Source organism: Nylanderia fulva, unplaced genomic scaffold (genome assembly GCF_048542155.1).
Source record: "Nylanderia fulva isolate GAGA-0341 unplaced genomic scaffold, ASM4854215v1 Scaffold9, whole genome shotgun sequence".
NCBI lineage: Eukaryota > Metazoa > Arthropoda > Insecta > Hymenoptera > Formicidae > Nylanderia > Nylanderia fulva.
In genome coordinates this window covers 2,759,598-2,781,513 of record NW_028191026.1, presented here as the reverse complement: position 1 = coordinate 2,781,513, position 21,916 = coordinate 2,759,598, and the positions used below count along the sequence as shown (strand labels likewise).

The 21,916-nt window shown below is 32.9% G+C and overlaps 2 protein-coding genes across 2 annotated transcripts; one reads left to right on the top strand and one right to left on the bottom strand.

Annotated features, from left to right (window-relative positions):
- The first annotated feature begins 306 nt into the window (after positions 1-306).
- On the top strand, positions 307-5,413 carry Arl5 (ADP-ribosylation factor-like 5). The gene is made up of 3 exons (XM_029323100.2): positions 307-722; positions 1,627-2,071; positions 2,159-5,413. Exons 1-3 carry the CDS (start codon positions 677-679, stop codon positions 2,205-2,207), a joined length of 540 nt encoding a protein of 179 aa, XP_029178933.1. The 5' UTR covers positions 307-676; the 3' UTR covers positions 2,208-5,413.
- On the bottom strand, positions 4,179-21,848 carry kdn (citrate synthase). The gene is made up of 4 exons (XM_029323088.2): positions 21,668-21,848; positions 8,420-8,575; positions 6,549-7,472; positions 4,179-6,380 (listed from the first exon to the last, which is right to left on the bottom strand). Exons 1-4 carry the CDS (start codon positions 21,710-21,712, stop codon positions 6,114-6,116), a joined length of 1,392 nt encoding a protein of 463 aa, XP_029178921.1. The 5' UTR covers positions 21,713-21,848; the 3' UTR covers positions 4,179-6,113.
- Positions 21,849-21,916: the final 68 nt, after the last annotated feature.

Genomic DNA, 21,916 nt, shown 5'->3' with positions numbered 1-21,916 from the left:
AAATCTAATTAAAACAAAATATAAAAACTCACTCATTCGGACGATTCTTCAAACGTATTAAGAGACACACATATATTTATTACTCGTTAACTGCTTATCTCTTCGCAAAATTAGGACCAGTTTCATTTTTCACTCGGCCAAAATTAAATTTAAGAATGACCAACTCATAGATATGTCTATATAGACATCTGTGGAACAACTGCAAAAGTTAAAATCTGCGAGATAAATATCTCGATCGAGTTCGAGATTCGAGAATCGATATCTCGATCTCGAAGCGCGGCAGCAGCGCCGCGCTCGGGGCGTGCTGCGATTGCGATACGCGTCGATTGCGTGCGGAAGCAACATGTCGCGTCTTGCCTGAACGGAGCATTCCGCACGGTTTGACAGTTCGCTCGCGTCTCTCTGTCCGTGCGTCACCCATCCGTCTCTTCTCTGTCCGCGTCCGAATCGTGCATCCCCGCCTGCGTCTCTCGAACGCGTCCGTCGATGTCCCGGTGCGATTATGACGTCGCACCGCGAGTCGCTAATCCGACGTAGTGTCCTCCACCGAGGCGAACCTAACCCCGAGACAATGAACCGCCCTGTTCCCGAGACGTTCTCCTAATCGCGAGCGGATTTCTGCGGGGCATCGTACGGATTTTTCGATCGTCTTGAGCTTGAAGAAGGAGGGTCGACCATGGGTCTGCTGTTCGCGAAGCTGTGGAGCTTCTTCGGCACCGAAGGTGAATACCCCGCACAATCATTCGTAATCTCCCCTTCTTCCTCCCTTCTCTCCTCTTGTTTTCACACAATCGTCGTGCATATGTTTATATGACACGTGCGAGAAAGTCATTTCGTTCGATGACGTCGAGCCTTCGCTTCGAGAATTTAATTTGCGCTCGAATTAGACGTTCTGACGTCAAACTAGACGCTGGAGATATTTTGGAGTTTGTTTTATTTATTCAATGTATTCTTTGCGTCATTCGTTTCGTCAAGTTTATCATGTTAAATTCCGCGGATCAGCAAATGTTAACTCACTTATGCGTTTTAGAAATTCTTATAAATGTACACGCACTGCCCTACTTTCTAATCTGTTAACATATGCTGTCAAGTCATCAATGATTTCTTCATTTTAAAATGTAGCTTTCGAACGTGAATTTGTTCCTAGTTTGATTTATTTCTACTGAATTCTCCAATCCCTAGATTCAGAATTTTGCATACATTCTTTTATGAAAATTTATTCTGCTGATAACTTTTTGGTTTTTCAATAAATATTTTAATTTTTATATTCCAGCTTTTTTTCCTTTTATTTTTATCTTTATTATATTATAAATTTTATATTTTTATTATATTACATTTCCATGTGTTATAACATATATAATAAAATTATTTTTATTATCCATATATATATACTATATATATATATATATATATATATGGATAATAAAAATAATTTTATTTTGTAAAATTTTTGTTCAATATTTCAAATTATAATTCCAGCCTTATCAAACTGTTAAAGTTACAAGTCAGTCCCTTAATTATATCTGAATATTCTTCAACAAACAAAATCTGTCTAATTGCATAATCTTTGCAAAATATTTCAGCTCTTTGAAATAATTGTATCAACAAGAAATTTGTCGTTTTCAGAGCATAAGATAGTTATGGTCGGTCTGGACAATGCCGGAAAGACAACTATATTGTACCAATTCCTGATGAATGAGGTTGTTCACACGTCTCCGACCATTGGATCTAATGTGGAGGAAGTGGTGTGGAAGAACATTCATTTTATCATGTGGGATCTAGGTGGCCAGCAAAGTCTGAGGGCCGCCTGGTCCACTTATTACACAAACACCGAGTTTATCATTATGGTGATAGACAGTACAGATCGTGAGCGACTCGGTGTAATTAGGGAAGAGTTATATTCGATGTTGAATCACGAGGAGTTGAGCAAGGCCAATGTTCTGGTGTATGCCAACAAGCAAGACTTGAAGGGCAGCATGACCGCTGCTGAGATTTCAAGGCAACTGGATCTAACGTCTATCAAAAAACATCAATGGCATATACAGAGCTGTTGTGCACTCACGGGAGAAGGGTAAGATAAGGGATCTATAGCTGTTTGCTATTCTTGTGATAAGGGAGATAAAATGTGAAATAAATATGAAACCAAAAAATGTTTCAGGCTGTACCAGGGTCTGGAATGGATTGTCGGACGCTTGAAAAAAACATGACGTACATTATGAGAATTGATTATAAATCTAACGAAATATCCAAAATGTAAATTACATTATTAACATAAGTATCTCAGAGTTAGAAACACACACACTTTGACGGTTATACGAAAGAGGAAAGCAGCCTAGACAAGAGGTCGTATTTAGTTAGTCATTATTTAAATCTCCCGGTATGACTCTCAAAGTGCATCTGATCGCGTTATTACAAACGGTGGACGGGTGAGTCTGCTCATCAAGCTATTATTATATCGCGCTGTAAGATACAAACGCAATAGAAACGCACGGCTATTTATTAGTGATAGAGAGAAAGTTTGGTATTAATTATTATGTAAAGTATATTGGTACCGAGAGTTTTCTCTGGTCTACAGTATACATTCAATGCGGAACGAAAATGAAATAAAGAAACGTAAGATATTAAGTGCGCATATTAAAAAAGATAATAATTCTTTACTCGCGAAACACGTACGAAATATGCACGCATTTAACTGCCATAAACGATTATCAAATATGTATCGAGCCATAAATTCATAGTTCAGTCGCTTCCATTAAAAGTATTATATCGATTGCTTATGCAAATTATATTACGTGACTGAGGAGCGCGAGACTTTTCATCCCGTCCACCTGCACTCGACAATGGAAAAAACAGACAGATGAAGATATAACTAACTAGTTATTTCTACTCAGTTGACATATATAAGAGCGCAACAAAAGTGCACCTGTGTACATAGTTTTTTATACTTCTCGTTAAGAGAGCGTGCTATGTAAGAAACGAAGACCGGAAAAGAAAAGAATGTCGGACGAGGGAGGGTACGAGATTTAACGACGTTTACGTTTTACGTAAAAGGGCCCGAGCAGATTCGCGGCAAGGTCACCCGATCGATGAGAAACCTTTCGTGGCAGAATACGAACTGCTCTGTGATACGTGGATTCAATTCTGAGACAGTTGTTTGCTGGACAGATAACGAAAGATACGAATGATGGAAAAGCAATCAAGGATTAATAGATAAAACTGATAACGCGTGTAGGAAGACTGACGATATCTTCCAAGATAAAACGCACAGATAGTATCGCGATTGGTGAATGAAAAACTCTTGAATAAAAAAAAACTCGTGCGCTTTCTCGCTGATTATTTTTCTTAGTCCTTTCGATTTATTTCCTTTTATTTTTTCTAGATCGACCAAGAGCAGCTTTAAAAGCATCTTAATTCTAATTAATATACGTTACTATTACAATTATTCTAATTGTTGTAAATAGTTGTTATAATTATTTTATAATTTAATTGTCTAAGCATTCACCCGCGATTACTATATGCCGAGAAAATGACGAGAGGGACGCAAGGAAATTGCAACAAAGTTTTGCACGAAATTTCCTTGTCTCCCCCCAACTGACAGCTGTCTCGATTTTGTTTTTTATTTAAATTAAGTATGTACCATCTATCTTTTATGTAGCGCGTAAAATACTCCAATAGATATAATATTAACATTGTGTAGCTTAAATGAAAAAAAGGAACTATATCAATGCTGAGAGAAATTACCGGATCAACGGATATACGCCAAAATTAATTATAGGAAATTGTTATTAACATCACCGCGCGAGAAATATAAATGCCGTCTAATGCAAGAGTGAGATCTTAACGCTTAAAAGTTACATAAAAGTTAATTACGTCAGCTTTCTCATATTGAGAGAGAAACGGGTTCTAGATGTTGATGACATATGATGTATCTCGTGTGCACATTGTTTCCCCGTTTCGAAATTCTATACGCGGGGCTATTATGTCGAATTTATCCTCGGACGTGTCCGTCTTCTCTATGTAATTGTGTAAAAAACTTTTGTGAAATGTAAAGTACAAGACATAGGTTGTTTTAACATTAATCGATTGTTGACGGAGCGTAAAAAAAAAGAAGATATAATTCGTGCTGGTTTTGCGAATTCCTCACGGTTTGACCGTCGAAATAACCATTATGAAACAAATCAATTTTCGCGATTTATTGATCTTTACCTATTAATATTGTATAATATGTATAAGCCCCAGGGGAAGTGTCCCCTGTACAACTTTATTAAGTAAAGGCTAAAATGTGCGATGTCAAATAAATCAGTTTCTATCAATAAGAAACAGATATCTGTTCTCTATTATTTTTCTGATTCGCCATAATAATTCCATCCCTCTTTTCATTTTTGCATTTTTATAAAAAATATTAGTATTATCATTGTTGTAGGTAGATTCGAATAGAACGTACATCAATTTAAATCGCTCAGTGTCGAAATTGATAAATACGCTATTATAAAAATATCGTTTTAAAATTTTATCTGAACCATTGAAATTTTCGGCACGAAAAAAAATTACATTTAAAATTATGCATTTCATTTACGTTTTGAGTTCTGAGCGTGAAAGGAAGAATTTTAGCTTTACCTTTAGTCGTCCATTTATTTTCACATTTTCATTATAAATAAGATACGCACACGCTCATTCATTCTGATATAACAGTGGTTCCAGCACTAGTCATGCTTCTTAATTTTACGCGCGACGACTCGCCACGAACGAGTAACCACGTCGGCCGTTCGACAAGACTATTGACTGCTATATATTTACGTGCTTGTTGCATCACTTTGCATACGTATTGCTCGCTTTTAAGTATTTCCGCAACTACACAGCGCAATTTGCGGCACAGTAAGTAACATTATTCTTTTTTGCCATTCTAAGGACAACTAATTACAATAAACTTCCTGAGGCAGAGATGGGACAGTAAGTTAACGATCAGGAGAATTACATTCGAATTATTATTTAATTCGCATTTTTTAGCTACTATTGTCTCCAAATCTATCATCTATTTATGAAAATTCTTACAATAAAATTTATACTTTTTTTTATTAATTAAATAATTTAAAAAAATGTGATATATACTTTTGGGCAGTATATCTCTCGAATGACGAGGCAAGACAGTAACATTACAATGTACTAATTCCTACAACGTGCCATTATCGAGCTCATACAACGCAAAAGTCCTAGAGATACCCAAGAAAATCGAATAATGCCTGAATTGGATTGGATCATCTTCTAGACATTTAAACGATGTTTCTTGGATGTCAATCAACGCATTATTGAATATTGAGAGCAATGAGTGTATTTACAATAATTCTTCATCTATCTCTGATGCGTCTCTCTGTTTTATGTGTATTTTCAAATAATGTTAAATCTCATGAAAGACGTCTTTCAAAAATCTAAGAGATATTTCCGTATTTAAAGATGTTTCAAACGCTTTCATCTCTTGAATTTGTACGCTGTCTTTTGGATTTTTTCCTCACAAGCTTTTGGCAGTTTCCACTATTGGACCAATCTACGTTTCCGCTTAAAGCAGTTACGCCGTGATAACTGCATCTCGTTTAATATTTTTCCCCGTAATCGATACTTCTCGAATATCAACAATTCGAAAATCGTATTAATTAGAATAATATATATATAATTATTAATTACAATAATATATAATTATTATATTTATCATAATATATAAATTTGTAATCGCTTATATTCAAAAGTACCGAACGGAAGAAAAAAATAAATTCAAATTCCGCCTCATTTCCGACGCGGAATATTGATGTATTTGCTCTTAATTCTACATTTAGATAATACATTATTATGACATAATTATTTGTCGTGTTTAATACCTAGCCTTGTCTCATTCGCACATTCTTTTTCTCTTTCTTTCATTCTCTCTCTCATTCTCTGCACAATTCATACTCTCGTTCACTTGATAAGGCGCAGGATCGTTGAGGTGATTCTGTCGAGGTCGGTATCAAAATACCTTTTCGCAAAGTTCCCGGCGTCGCTTGAACGAGATCGGGACGACGAGATTGACTGATAAAGTGACGCCGATAACTAATCGTCGATTAAGTGACAGACGTATGTTCTTAAGCCTTGACAGCTTTCATAAGGAGTTCGGTGCTGAGGGACTTAGGCCTCTCGATGGGCAATCCTAGAGCGCGATCCCACACCAGGGAGGCGAGCACGCCCAACGCGCGCGACACGCCGAACAGAACAGTGTAGTAGTTCATCTCTTTCATGCCGTAGTATTGCAGCAGCACGCCCGAATGAGCGTCCACGTTCGGCCACGGGTTTTTCACCTTGCCGGTCTCCAGTAGAACCGGCGGTACCACTTTGTACACCTGCGCGACCAACTGCAAAACAGAAAATTACATCAATATTGAAGTCTGATAGTCTGAAATATTATATAATGCCTAGTATTATTCAAATTTAATTTCCACTTAAAATATTAATTTTATAACAAAATAATATGTTACTATGTACACATTCGATGTTCCAAATCATGAAAACGCGTGATTTACCTTGAACAACGGGTCGTCCGGCAAATGTTTTAGCGCAAACTCCCTCTGGCAGGTGTATCTCGGATCGGTTTTCCTGAGAACGGCGTGTCCGTAACCGGGCACGACCTGGCCGCTCTTCAAGGTATTCCAGATGAACTCTTTGAGCTTGTCGTCGCTCGGACTGTCGCCGACCTGAGAGCGCAGCTTCTCCAACCACACCAGCACCTCCTGATTGGCCAGTCCATGCAACGGTCCGGCCAGACCATTCATACCAGCGGAGAAGGACAGGTACGGATCCGACAGAGCCGATCCTACCAAATGAGTAGTATGCGCGGACACGTTACCACCCTCGTGATCCGAATGAATCGTCAGATAGAGACGCATCAGCTCGATGAACTGTGGATTATCGTAGCCGAGCATGTTGGCGAAGTTCCAGGACCAATCCTTGCCGGCGTCGACCGAGCCCAGGCCTTTGCCGCCCTTGTAGAGATTACGGTAAATGGTCGCCGCCACCACCGGAAGTTTGGCGATCAGGTTCATCGAGTCCTCGTACACGGTCTCCCAGTACTTGCTCTTGTGCACGCCCTTATTGTACGCCTTGACGAACTCGCTCTCACTGTTGAGCAACGTGATTGCCGCGGAGAACTGCGTCATCGGGTGCAGGCTCTTGGGGAAGTTGTTGAGGGCCTTGACCACGTGTTCAGGTAACGAGCTCCTGGACGCCCATTCCTGCGAGATGGCTTTCACTTGCGCTTCCGTGGGCACGTCGCCGGTGATCAGCAACCAGAAGAGACCCTCCGGAAGCGGTTCCGCGCCACCGGCCGCCTTCGGCAACAGTTTCTGACACTCGGGGATCGACTTGCCGCGGAAACGGATGCCCTCCTCGGGGTCGAGCACCGATGGCTCCCACACGAGACCCTTGATGCCTCGCATACCGCCGTACATCTGCAATTGATATATTAATTAATATATGTTGATAATAGAATAAAATTAATAAGTAAAATTAATAAATAAATTAAATAAAATTAAATAAAATTAATAAATAAAAATAAAATTAATATACAATATCGCGTAGGGATAAAATATATGCCTCTTAATAAATTACAAAAGATCGAATACGAATTTCCCGAGTTGTTAAAAAATTGTTCCCGCAGTAATTAACATTAACAGCATTCTTTGTCTAATAGCCGGATTTGTCCGGGATTCACTTATCGTCGTAACCTTTCTCGATATTTCGAGATGCTTTTAATTGATCAAGAAAAGGTCATAGAGATAAATAAATGTGGACAAATATACATATATATAGAACGATTAATGAGGTCTTCACGTGCGATGAGTAAGATCGTCACATGAGAGCTCGCGATCCGTTTGATGACGATTAAATCCCCCGCGCTGAGAATTTCGATCGATAATCGTCTGCTAAAAAATACGTATTACTTGTCGATGTCGCAAGAAGCATCTGCATGCGCGAATGGGAGACTTGTCAATGCGTGATATAGTTATCATATAATTAGCACGCGATCCCGCGATCATTTCATGGTCCTTATCGAAGGATAAAAAAATAGCTCGTCGTAGAATTTTATGTGGAATCTTAAATTTCCTCTCCCATTTGTCACCCGAGAATTCATGATTATTGCAATTAATTATCAATATCGTAATTATACACTATAATATATCTAATTTTAACCACTATATGTATTAATAAAATGAGATTATAAAAGAGAAGTTTTACATAAATTATATCTCTCATTTCAAGAGAGATAAAATAAAAGGATACGAAAGTTTAAAATAAAATATGAATTTTAATAAGATTGAGCTATTCTTTTTTTTTGTTATGTGTAATGCTATTTCTCTTCAATAAAAAATGTATTTGTTAGCAATAAGATGCATACCATGTCGACGGTAACTTCGCCGACTTTGGTGGCTCCATGATTCTTACGGAAGGCTTTGACTCGTTCCTGCTCCTGCGGAATCTTATCCGTGAGAATCCTCCTGAGATCCGTGGATGCATCGGTCAGTTGTCGCACGAAGACCGTCGACGTTATTTTCTGAAAAATAAAGAAAGAGGTGTCATGATAAAAATCGAGTTGCTAAGAATAACAGAATGCATTAAAAGTCTCTGGATAAATGCAAAAAAGAATTAATTATTAAACGTACTATAAGACCGTGAAAAATTTTCACTTTACAAATTCTCCAAGTTGAATTCTATTATTTAATTATATAAAATAAAATTAGAATAATTACTATAATAAAATAAAATTATATTAATTATTACAATAAAATAAAATTAGAATAATTACTATAATAAAATAAAATTATATTAATTATTACAATAAAATAAAATTATATTAATTACTAGTTTAATAAGTTTAATATCCTATAAAAATGAATAAAAAATATATTTTTTTCAGTTTTGTCTTTTCAAATTATTTCCTCAAGACAGATCTCTCTGACTCCATGTTTTGATTTGATGGATATATTTCATACATAATTGTATGCGTTGTGTAAAAAGAATTATCACGCTGGAGAAGGCACACGTGGATTACATAAACAAGACACAACTTTAACCCAAAAAATTATCAACTGTCAACTACACACACAAGTGTTTATCGGGCTTTTATGAGTAGCAATTTCATTAAGAAACGACAATTCCTAAAAACTGCTTCTCCAGGTATGTAATTCATGAAATTATGACGTCACATGATTACGTTTGACAGTAAGAATCAATTTTTAATTATAATTATTTGAATAAGGAGTTATTTATTTATTGTAAAAATTATAATTTAACGTCAAAAAATGAAGTTGTAAATTATTATAAAAAACAATCTTTAAATTAATATTATCAATTTAATTCAAAGATTAGAGAAACCGCGATTAAGTTACGATTATTCGAAAATTATGTAGTAGTTGCGTTTTTTTTTTTGTTTTTTTTTTTTTTTAAACGTTCGACCGACGTTTTCGATGACGCAAAAAAAATTATTTCTCGTCTCGACACGCACCATCGGAATGTCATGAAAATTTAAGATAAGAGTGAGGTCGCGGGATCTCGTGTTCGAGGTCATTATCAGCTCGCGGAAACGCCATCGGCATAAATTGATTACCTCCCCTTTCCCTCCCCTTCACTTCTTTATGTCATTTACTTTTCGCAGAGGATAGCAAGTAACTCTAAATTGCCAACTAAGTAAATCATCTTCAATAAGATAAAGAGTCCAATTTGAAAATAAAGATACGCAAGTTAAACATCTCAAAGTCAAACGCAAAATTTAGAACATTGTAGAACATATAAAATTCACAAATCTCTCATTTATTGTCAGTCAAGTAGCAGAAATAGTGTAATATACAAATATAAATATAATATAATATCAAATTAATAAAACAATTATATTATTATTTTATTATTTATATTAATATATTATTATTATGAATATATTAATATTGTAATATCTTTCAGCAATAATAATAAATTAATAGCGAAGAAAAATAATTGCTAGATAATAATGATAAATTGATAAAAAAAAATGTTTGCAAGAAATATGATGAACTCAGCGATGATGAACTCAGCGATATATGAATATTCAAACTTTGGCGAGAGAGAAGCTGAAGATTTATTACGTAATCGTAATATATAAGACACGCGTATACCGGAACGAATACAACGCGATCCGATATGCGATCGTATATAATTTTATCTTTTTCTTTTTTGTAAACGAAAGTGACGTATTCGTTTAAAACCCCATTCATGTGCGTTACGTCGAATACGTTGAAATCGGGGATATTTATTCGTGCAGAATTTATTTGACGCGCGCGTAATAGAAGTCAACTTGAATACTTGTGTACACAGAACAACACTTACTTAGCAGGTAATCGAGTCAAGGTAAAGTATAGTATGAAGTCATGAAGCGAATGTCACGATGAGTGAATCTCGAAACAATGAGACCTCACTGACGAGAATTTTTCAATTCATAAAAGCAAATTTTCTTCAAATATTTTAATTAAATAATCATTTTAATTAATGATCAATTTATTACCTTTTTAATGATTTTTTTATTACCACAAGAGACCAATTTTTCTATTAAACTTTTTATAATAGTTTTCCAGATCTTTATAAATGTTTAATATATACAAGATATTTTTTTATGTAATCATCTTTCATATACACATTATAAAAGAAAACATAACTATTAGGAAGATAAAAATTCCGTAATATTAAACTTGATATTTTTATTCGTTTATCTTTGACGTCTTTAAACAGTCTATTACTAATTTTTATTAATTAATAATTTTTTTTTTCCATTATCACATTAAGTGGAATATCATTAAGTGACTTCTCAGAATGGCTGTTACAGTAAGTCATTGGATTTTCCGTCTTTAAAATTACATTACTAGATTGAAAGTCTTTAAAAAGCCATCAAAACGTATTCTTCTTTAGAAAAGAAATTCCATTAATTTCTTATATTTATTTTCTCTCAAAATAATATCTATTATCTTTTTCAATATATAGTTTAAAATAATTATTCACCGATAACTATATTGAAAATATACGTGACGAGATAAAAAAGTACTGCGATAAGCAAAAAGCCATTTGTTTTTTAAATATAGGTCACAATGAAAGGAATAGTTTCTACGAATGCAAAATTATGCAAAGCACACAACAAAGGCAAGGAAAAAAACTAAAATACTAATGCGAGATTAATTAACACATTTATAAAATACTTCGACGGATTTACAAATGATAAGTAAATATGTAAAGAAATACATTATATATCGTATGCATTTTTATTAAAATTTGTCTGCCTTCTCTAAAAGACATTCTTTTAATTAGATTGATCGAAAGGAAACAAAGTGTCTCGCATTCTGCCACGGTGCACCTTTAAATTCGAGTGTCTCGGTTCAAAGGTCGCAGCTCTTATCATCCGTTTGATAGCGCATATGTTATTTTTACGCAAAAAGGCGGGAACACGCGTGCGATTACATAAGTAAATGCGAGGCCTGCATTTCAATCCGATCTGTTCAATCTTGCTATACAAAGTACGACTTTGTCTTTTTGACGAAGACATCTTCCATTGAAAGAGACGAGGCAAAAATTCTCGACCGATATGTTACGAAACATTTAAACAAAGCCTATAAAAAATTAGGCGCTTTAAATAATATTTTTTCGATTACAATTTCTATATTTATTGTCAATTATAATAATAATTGAATATTATTTTAAAAGAAAATTGAAAAATATAAAGAATTGAAAAATTCAAAGAAATTTCTTTGAATTTTTCAATTTTCTTTTAAAATAAATATATGTATAATATAAATATATATAAATATTTTAATATATATAAATATATTAAAAAATATATGTTGGAACTTCCGTCGATAATATTTTGCATCGCGATCAGCTGAACAAGAAAATATTGTTATCGGATAGAACACGAGATTCGGGAAAGAAGCCAATGGCATGGCTAAAAATAAAGGAAACTTGTGCAAATCGGGTTACCGATGGAATTCGGACACGTTATATGTGAATCTGATAAGATACAGGATTTCCTAAAAATATTGGAAATCTCTTTCTCAAATACATTAATTCATTACACTGAAAAAAATTTTTTGAATTCGAATAAATATTTATTTCAATACTGCCAAAGGAATCATTTATTTGAAACTAATAATATTGATTTGATATACAAAATATTTATTTAATATAAGAAAGTCCTTTAAATTTCAAGGAAAAGAAGTGATATAATTGTTAATAAATAATAATAATAATTTATAAGTGAGATAATAATTTATAAGCGAGATTAATGATAATGAACTTTCGTGATAAAACCTCTGTGATTTTGTCAATTGCGCAATTGTTATCTTAATCTTTAATTTGCGACAATAAATATTCGAGTGGGTATTAAAAATATCATCGATTGACAATTTCCTGTTTTTGAATCGAAAAAACACAATGTTTATCAAGATTCAATTCAATGAAAGTTTAGATAGCGGGAGATCGATTGAATAATAATCGGAAGATGCCTGATTTCGAGGGTCAATCAATTTGCCTACAGCAAATCCGTTTAACCTTTTAATATATGCCGTTAACCTATTAAACCCGGCAATTCTAATCATTTTAGAAACGACAATGTCTTGCAATACTTAAATATCTCCAAAATTATATTTGTAAAAAAAAAGATTTTGCTCATTGAATTCTATTTCTAATAAATTATTATTAATTACGTGTCGGAGCACAATTATAAATGTTTATTTTATTTCCTAGAGTATATTTTCAATATCTTCTCTCTCTTTATTTTGTCTTTCTTATTTATTTTCAAAAAATTGCGGTGATAACTTATTATTGAGCTGTACTAATTATTGACAAGACTGAAGTGGATTAATTCGCTGACTCGTCACTCGTTAAATTGAGTTATGCAGATGCATTGTGTGAAATGCGAGCGGCATCACTTATGATATGCAACGTGAGATTATTTCAGGTTAAATTGCAAACGCGTCGATATTATCACATGGGAGGTCGTCGCAAAACACATATGATGTACATGCGAGTCAACTTAAGCGTATCGGAATGTCACAAGGCTTCAGTGACACTGTGTGTATCGAAAAACAAATTATATAAGTTTATAAGACTTGGAAATATATATTAAATAATATATCAATATATCAATATAAAATTAATATATTATTATTAGTACATTAATATATTATATATATATATATATTTATATATTATATATTATATATTATATTATACATTATTAAAATATATAATATATTATATATTATATATTTTAATGGCTAAAACAGTAGTAAATGAAATAAATAGAGAACCGAGATTACATCCCAAGTAGCAAACTGTCGTCATTAAACGTCAAAATGACGCATGCTTGCTACCTGAATATTTCATTATTACTTGATAAATTCTCTTGCAGAAGTTGAGATGACGTAAATATGAAATTAACAAAAATCTATTCTAAAACAAGAGAGTCACAAATATGATAAGAACTAATAAAGTTTTTAATATGTCTAGATCTTCTTGGCAAATGATAACAAAGTTTAGTCTAGCAAGAAGACAAAGTTCGTTGTGTATTTTGTGTTTTATATAATTGTAAGATTATAGATTGTAATCTTATAACTATAAGATTATAGTCTTTCACATTGACATAATAATAACACATAATCACATAAATGGAAAGATTTTCTCAAGATTTACGAAGAAAAATTTTAGATTGACTTTCTTAATAATAAATAATTTTTTAATAAAATCTATATTTTTAAATTTTGATATCATATTTAATACAGCCTATATTTTTTAATTTCTAAATCATTTCCATAATTCACTAAAAAAATTTTCATTATACTGTATATATATAATAAATGCATGTATGATATATAAAAAAATATAATTGATTATATAATCCTCCCTGTTTTTAAAATAATATTTGAAATTAAATGATATACCTTTTTAAAATAATATCGAATAGTGAATTAATAATAAAAATCTGTATTAAAATTCTATTTTGCTTTTCAATAGATTAAATTGTAATTATATGCTTTATAATAAATAGACCTTCACCTCGATCATCGTCCGGAAAACCGGACGATAAGAACTTCCAACATACAGATAAACGCTTTTTAGATATATGTAAAATATGTACGTAATCTAGTGAACACGTGCGGAAAAAGATATTTATTTTTCTAGGCATATATCGATTGTTTGATAAAAATTTAAATAAAACAAATATACTTTCAAATTCCTTGAGTCGAATCGTTCGATCTCCAAAAAATAATAAAGTTTTTGCCAAGAAAAAAGTCAATATGTATTTTGTATATAGTTTCAATAAATTTCGAATATATAATAAATTTATCATAAATTATATATATAGAATATAAAAAAATAAAGTTTTTGTCAAGAAAAAAAATCGATATATATAGTCTCAAGAAATTTTGAAATACATCATAAATTAGAGAATATATCATAAATAACAAAATATAATAAATATTCCTAGAGATAAAAATCCTCTCTCCTTTTTAATTTACGACAATCGACATAATATCTGCATTAGTCATGGCATATATAGCGACGATCATGTTAATTAATCATAATGGGGAGGGAAGGGAAAATCCCGCACGTGTCGGCTGACGAAACGATCTACTATCCGGTTTCTCGACATTGTCGAGGATTTTACCGTTCCACATTTGACATATACGAGTGACACATTCGCCTAGTACAAATAGCGTATATATTTTACTTGATTTTATAGGCCACTACTTGTTTTCGCATAGAGCATATATATATTCACGCCTGCGATTATGTCATCTTTTCGTGCGGGTAAAACCGGCACGTCCGATCGTAAAAATTCAATTGCCATTGTCAACGAAATCGAGATACGCTCTCTATGATAAGAGGAATATTCACACTGAATATTCCATGACCTCCTAACACACTTCTCACAAGGAAAAAATCGACTACTCGCTTTTTCTCCTGCTAGATAATTATTCGATAATTATTTTCCTCTTATTAATCTTAAGTTCAGCGACGAATAAATAATCGATAATTTTAATACATTCTCCTTTCCATTATAAATTATTGTAAATTATTTAAATTTTATGATTATATTAATTTGCCATAATACGAATAATTTGCAGTCTCCGTGTTTCATTTAATCTAACTCTCGCTTATCATAAATAATTCATAAATTATAAATATTCCAATTGCGTTGTGATGTGAAAAGAGCCTTTCACATTGTATCTTATTATTATCAGTATATTTATGTGAAAACTGTATCTTATATTGTTGCTTATCAATGGACTTTGAGAACATAGGCGTCTCAACACTTTCGCGATTCGCGCGTGCATCAGGTCAGTTTTTCATTGCATCGGCAATTAAAAATCACTGGAAGAGCGAGAGATTCGATTACGATACCGGAAGAAAGCCGGACAGCGCAAACTCATTTCCGTTATATAAGCATGTACCTCCTTGGAAAAATCAATATCGCGATATTTTCGCGAGCACATCGCGCTATTTCGGGACTGATCGATCATCGCTGCAGATGCTGAATTTTTGATGAAAAGACTATCTGATCTGTTTGCTCGATTAACACGATTGCCCTGCATTTCCTGTCAATCTTTTCATTTCAACATTAAGTCGCTTTCTCGAGGTCACCAAACAAATTATAACATGTTGCATGCTATTGAAATTAATCAGATGTTACTGATAGTTGTTGGAGTTATGCAATTTCGATTGCAATAAAAAAATATAATCCACGATATAATATAAATATAGATATAAAAAGATATAATATAAATAAATATAAAAAAAATAAAATCAAAATTAATATATACAGTAAAAAGTATATGAGTTATCTCTAATTGTAAGAGAAAATTATCTAATCTGTGTGTTATCTAAAAGAAATAATTCTAAAATCAATTCTAATAGTATATTCTCATTTACTTAATTACAAAAATAAAAATTTCGAAATATTAAAGATTTATTCGATTATAATTAATATAAAATAATATAATGAATTTTTTAAAAAATTATATTAATTAAAAAATTATATTAATATTTCTATTCGACTTTTTGCGTAAAAAAATCTTTATCGAATCCTAGATCACTTAATCTTTTCTATTGCACAATCGTACAAAAAAAATCTCTTCGAGGGGACGATAGATGAATCGAGATTAATTCCAACCGGTTTACCTGATCAAGGTCGTCGACCTTATTCAGGTTCCGTATCATTTTCTCATCTATTCGATTATATAAATGCACATAATACGAAAGCTTTTTTTATTTGCATTCTAGAAAAAAGTAATTCTATCTTCAATTATTAAAAAATAAAAATATAAGTAAAAGGGAAAAACATCTCCTTTTAATTATCCCGATTATATCTCTAATGTACTTTTTTATATATACTTGTATAAAATTGTTTCTAAAAATAAGAAAATATATAATTATAACTGTCACTACAATTTTATCTTAAACTATCGTGAATATAAAATACCGGTTCTCGTGGAAAAAAAAATATTTCCACATTGTACGTGGAATATTCTAAGAACGTACTCTGTCTCGGATTCGTGGCCTTTCTATTGCATTCACTAAGAATGGCCTTTCCTGAATTCTCAAGCTCGCATTCTAGGCCATACGACATAATAAAATCCTTCAAACAATTCACAAACTCACCCATAATGCAATCAACAAATGCAACGTTTTATATAAATTTAAGAATATATTAATAACAATAAGTTTTATAAATTATATTATTTTTCACACAAATTAATTAATGCTATAATATGACTAAACCTACAATATATCATTAACAAACCTGATAAGATAATTATGAACCCGAGTTATTCGTTTTATGAGGAGAACGTGATAATTTTAACGCACCAACTGTTTAATCAATTTACAACTTGCATTCGATTAATTGTCAAGCGACTCGTGTGTGAGAATGCTCTCATTATCAATTGCGTAATCAACCCGCTTTGAAGGGCATTGCCAGTCGGAGCACACCCGTAGCTCGCGATTATCTAATTGATCTCGCGCCATATAATCAAATGGCGCTAAAACGAGCAACGAGGGTGTCCAGGCTGTCACTCTTTATAAACTCTGAGATGTGAGATACGCGGATATATAAATACATAACCTTTCGATTATATCCCGATCTTAATCAATTTTTTATGATTTTTACTATCACCCGAAAATTATGATAAAATTCTGCTGAAAATTGAAATTAAAAATCAGAATTTTTTTAACATATGTATATATGATTAGTTTTTTAATTATTATATATTATTTTCAAAAGAGAAATGTGTGTAATACTGTACAGTTGAGAAAACTATTCTAAGTTAAAATATGTAATTATAAGAATAAAAGTATACTTTATATATGCTTATCAAATAAAATCATATTTTCTATGTACGAAGATTGACGATTTGAATAATAAATTAAAGAATTTTACTTTAGAAATGAATATAATGTTTTGGCGGGATATATTTATAAAAATATTAAAAAATATGTAAAAAATAATTGAAAGAATTTGAATTTGAATCGATGCAAATAAATAAAAAGCGACGAGACATCGTTAAGGCACACTTCAATCATTTTAAACATGTTTTGCAGCAAAATAACACGTAATCAGGTAAAAATTAGCCACAGCTTATAAGTCATTTTCGTCATTTTCGTACACAAAAGTTTTATCTCGAGAGTCTAATATTACGGTTATATTACAGATGCTATCTGAAAACATATGCGTCAATATTTAACGTGTCTGTAATAATTAACATGAGATAATACTTTTATGTTGTCTTCAGGTTAATATTTACATCATAAAAAAGATTATATATGTTTAAAACAAGAGAAGAAAGAGAAAAAAGTTAGAAAATTATATAGGCATATGATTGCAATATCTAAATTAATTAATAATTTTCAATTAATAGATTTTTATTAATTGATATGTTTTTTTCTTTTAAAACATTTTTAATGCATCTTCAATTTGAAGTGAGGATAAATCGACTGCGATTTGCTTACGATAGAGGTACATGCTTTTAATTTTAAAACTGTGACATAACGAAGGACATTTAAAATAGATCGTCGAAACCGCGTCAGTTTCAAAATTTGTCGTATCTTCTATTTAATAGAATCGTTCCGTAGATAATAGACTCGATAGAAATGGGAAAACAAAAAATCATATTTGCAAGAAAATGTAATTAAATTTAATTTTGATTAAAAAATGTCTAAATTTTTCGAAAATATTTTGCTCCAATGCGTTTCATAGAAAGCTCAACTGAAATTACAGTGAAAAGTGTATACATTTAGAGAAAGTTCTTCGACACAACTCGCGCGGATAAAATAACGGTGTTAAAAGAAGAAAGGCTGCCTTACGAAATACACGATTGGCAATGAAACGTGTTGACATTCAGAGAGACAAGTCAAGAGAAGAAGAAAAATCTAATAATAAACGACGCGTGTATATGCATGTAAGCTTGAAATGAAAGAATCGTCCCTGAAATAGTTTGTTAGGACATAGCATATATTATCGTCGGCATTAGGTAACAGGTAATGTATAAGATGTATGCATACACAATCGATCGGCTGCAAAAAAATCTCTCCAAGCCTGCCAAGAATCGTGACATAATCATAACAAATTCGCAAATAGTGAGATGAGCTTCCTAATTAATTTCTAATTAATCATTCCAATATTTAACGATAAACATTAGCTGCAACACGATAACAAGTCTCGTTATCAATTTACTGTAGAGAAAAAAAATACTCGTTGAGAAGAGTCGTCGTCTCATTAAATTCAACTTTTCATTTCAATTCAAGCTTAAGACGCTTTTTTAATTTTGATTGATTATATAAACATATATGTATTGTTAAATACAGAGACTTTTGAATCCATCCAAAAAATTTTTAAAGAAGCATGATCGAACAACTTGGCCGACCAGATGATATACCATGTGTTCGATAGAGGATGGGCAGATTTCAACCTCGAAAATTGCTGCTAAAATTAGCCAACGTCTAAAAAAAATTATTTAATGGAGAACACGCTCGGTGAAACGAAAGGGATCCTCTGAAATGCACGTTTATGCATGCCACGTGTATATTACGCGCGTGTTGTATAACATCTGAAATTATTTCATTGTGCGCAACATAGAAAATTGGATTTCTTAAATTATACATTTGCTACACAGAAATAATTTTCTCTTAGAATTTACCCTGGACATCATGGTAATCGTGGAATAATATGATATTGGAAGAATTTTATAAAAGTTTCTCTGATTAATATTTACTACAATAAAAAATGTTATTAATATCCATCACAATAAAATATATTTTCAATTAATTTTACCATGTACACTCGTCGACTAAAAGGTTGTCCGCTATGAAGTAAGGACAAAATTATATACATACATACTTATAAGATATACATACATACATCTATTATATTTACAAGATTTACTTCAAAGCGGACAACCTTTTAGTCGACGAGTGTACATATTAATATTTTTCATTGGAATAAATATGAAAAAATTCTCTTATACTATACTTGCCTCACAAAACGGATTATATAAAATATTTTTCGGCGAGATTGTTATTTAATTATTTAATTCGCGATGTTACATAATTATATTTAGCAGTGACGTTTGCGCTTTGAATTGAAATATTGATCCTAATTCATTTAAAATATATATGTATATCACTCTTGACCTGGAGCTACCAATTATCAAAGCGTCTTTTGTTCTAGAGCGCGTTGTGACACGCTCAAAGATGCAGTGACCCGAATTCTCGCAGGCTGTATTATATATTTCTCGAAATGTCAAAGATTTTTCAGACATATATTATTAAATTAAATTTCCAAAAGCATTTTGACAACAACAAAAGAAATTGTACGTTTAAAAATTCTAACTGAAGACAAGATGTTTGTTTAAAAAGAGACTCGGCGATTATAATTAATCAAAAATTCCATTTCTAAATGGATGCACGTTTCTCGGTCACCCTGTATAAATCGGTAACGCAAAGTCACGCGACGCGTGTCAATCGAACATGCGCCGGCACACATTGCGTAATCATCGCGCGCGGAAATAATTTTCCTCATATCGCATTCAGGTGGACAATTTAACGAACAAAAAAAAAGTATTCTTCATTCTTGAGACGAGAGGGAAATGCGCGATTCAACTTCGCGTCAAGCGGCGTGTAAAGTTCCACGTGCGGTTAATTAGAACAAAAAGTTTGCCTGACGTCAGTCTGTTATTCGGTGAAGATGAGTAATGTCATCGATAAGTGACGAGTATGAATAATTCGGACCTGTTCACTTGACGAAAACAAGCCTCATTTTGCGAGAAATTCGAGGATCGATTTCTCGCGAAATGCATGCAATGCGTCGCCGAATGCACTGTTGGAACTTCACGCGAATCGATCGACTGCTTTAATTCTTAAAGATATGAGAGATATCTTTATATAATTAGACTCTATACTGCAGCCTTTTCCTAGAGCAATTCGACCTCGAAGTCTGGCGATCGATTTCAATTTTTTTAAATAATACCATACTTAAAGATATCTATGTGTGTCATAAAGAACATGACATTCAGTTTTCTGCGACACCGTGTATATAAAGTTGATAATAATTAGATACCAATTTTTCTTGTAATATAATAAAAAATATATCTGAGAAAATCGGATATTCTTGCCAAATATCATTATCAAATCACACATGTATAAAAACACACACATACTCACTTAATGTATAGTACATGTAATATTATATAATATTTAAACGTAATATATGTACTTAAATTGAGATTCGATTCTATTAAAAAAAAAGAAAAAAACGCGTTTCCGCGATGAGAACATCCTGTCCGTAATAACACTACCACAAGGTCGTATTAGGTAAATCATATATTTAAATACTATACAAAAATGTCATACTTATGGTAGTATGTCTTTAAAAGAACATAAAAATAAAATATAATAAACAAGAATTTTTTTATATGTTTAAGCTTCTTGAAAATGTGTGCGATATCGAAAATCTGGACAAGACATATATATATATATATATATATATATATATATATATATATATATATAGACATATGTATATATATTTTAAAAAAATTACATTTATTCTTCTCTTGAAAAACTTTGTTTTTAAAAAGAGGAATGAAATAATAAAAATCTTTTTTATATATATAATTTGGCTTTAAGGCACGCTCACACAAAGCCACGTGTACATACATATAAAATCCCATCTCACAGCTATATTATTTTTCGAAATTCGATCTGATTTCGTAACACAGGTAAGAAGCTTCCGGTTTCACAATGAGATCAATCGTAGCCATTCGAGCGTCCGTCTATCGAAAATTCGCGGAGGTCCACCCGCTCCCTCGATCTCACGGGTGGGTTTTTCGTCGCATCGGTCGATAGAAGACCGCAGCCAGCCAACTTAGCCAACCATCCACCACGAATCCGGCTGTTCGAAAGAGAATCCGCCCTATAAATCACAGACGGCGATCCCCCTCGAACGCCCCGTCACAGATTTCGAATTTCGCAGGGGAAACAAATGACTGATAAATTCGAAAGATGTACTTGCGCCATGTGGCGCGAAATCCCTCGAGCGCGCGTTAAGAAAGAAAAGCACGACGAGTAGACTCACCTGAAGCTCGAGGCAGCGTCTCGGGGTGAAGCGAAAAAGCGCCATTCTGTCTGTGCTGCGGTGGGTTAATCCTGCGCGCGGGATCTCTTCTTCGTTACTGACCGATTCGGCTCGACTGTCTGACTAATCGACCGGTGCGCGCGACGGCGTCCCTACTCCGACTCCGACTGACTTCAGAGCGCGCCGCTTTCACCGCCACGCGCGACGGCGCGCGCATGCGCGGTCCGAGCGCGCATGCGCAGTCCAAGC

Excerpts from the sequence above, each read along its gene's own strand:
- Arl5 (XM_029323100.2), top strand. The coding sequence starts at position 677 with ATGGGTCTGCTGTTCGCGAAGCTGTGGAGCTTCTTCGGCACCGAAG. Across the intron at positions 723-1,626 it reads GAGCTTCTTCGGCACCGAAG|AGCATAAGATAGTTATGGTC; the intron begins GTGAATACCCCG and ends TGTCGTTTTCAG. Across the intron at positions 2,072-2,158 it reads TGTGCACTCACGGGAGAAGG|GCTGTACCAGGGTCTGGAAT; the intron begins GTAAGATAAGGG and ends AAAATGTTTCAG.
- kdn (XM_029323088.2), bottom strand. The coding sequence starts at position 21,712 with ATGGCGCTTTTTCGCTTCACCCCGAGACGCTGCCTCGAGCTTCAG. Across the intron at positions 8,576-21,667 it reads GACGCTGCCTCGAGCTTCAG|AAAATAACGTCGACGGTCTT; the intron begins GTGAGTCTACTC and ends TTTATTTTTCAG. Across the intron at positions 7,473-8,419 it reads GCGAAGTTACCGTCGACATG|ATGTACGGCGGTATGCGAGG; the intron begins GTATGCATCTTA and ends TATCAATTGCAG.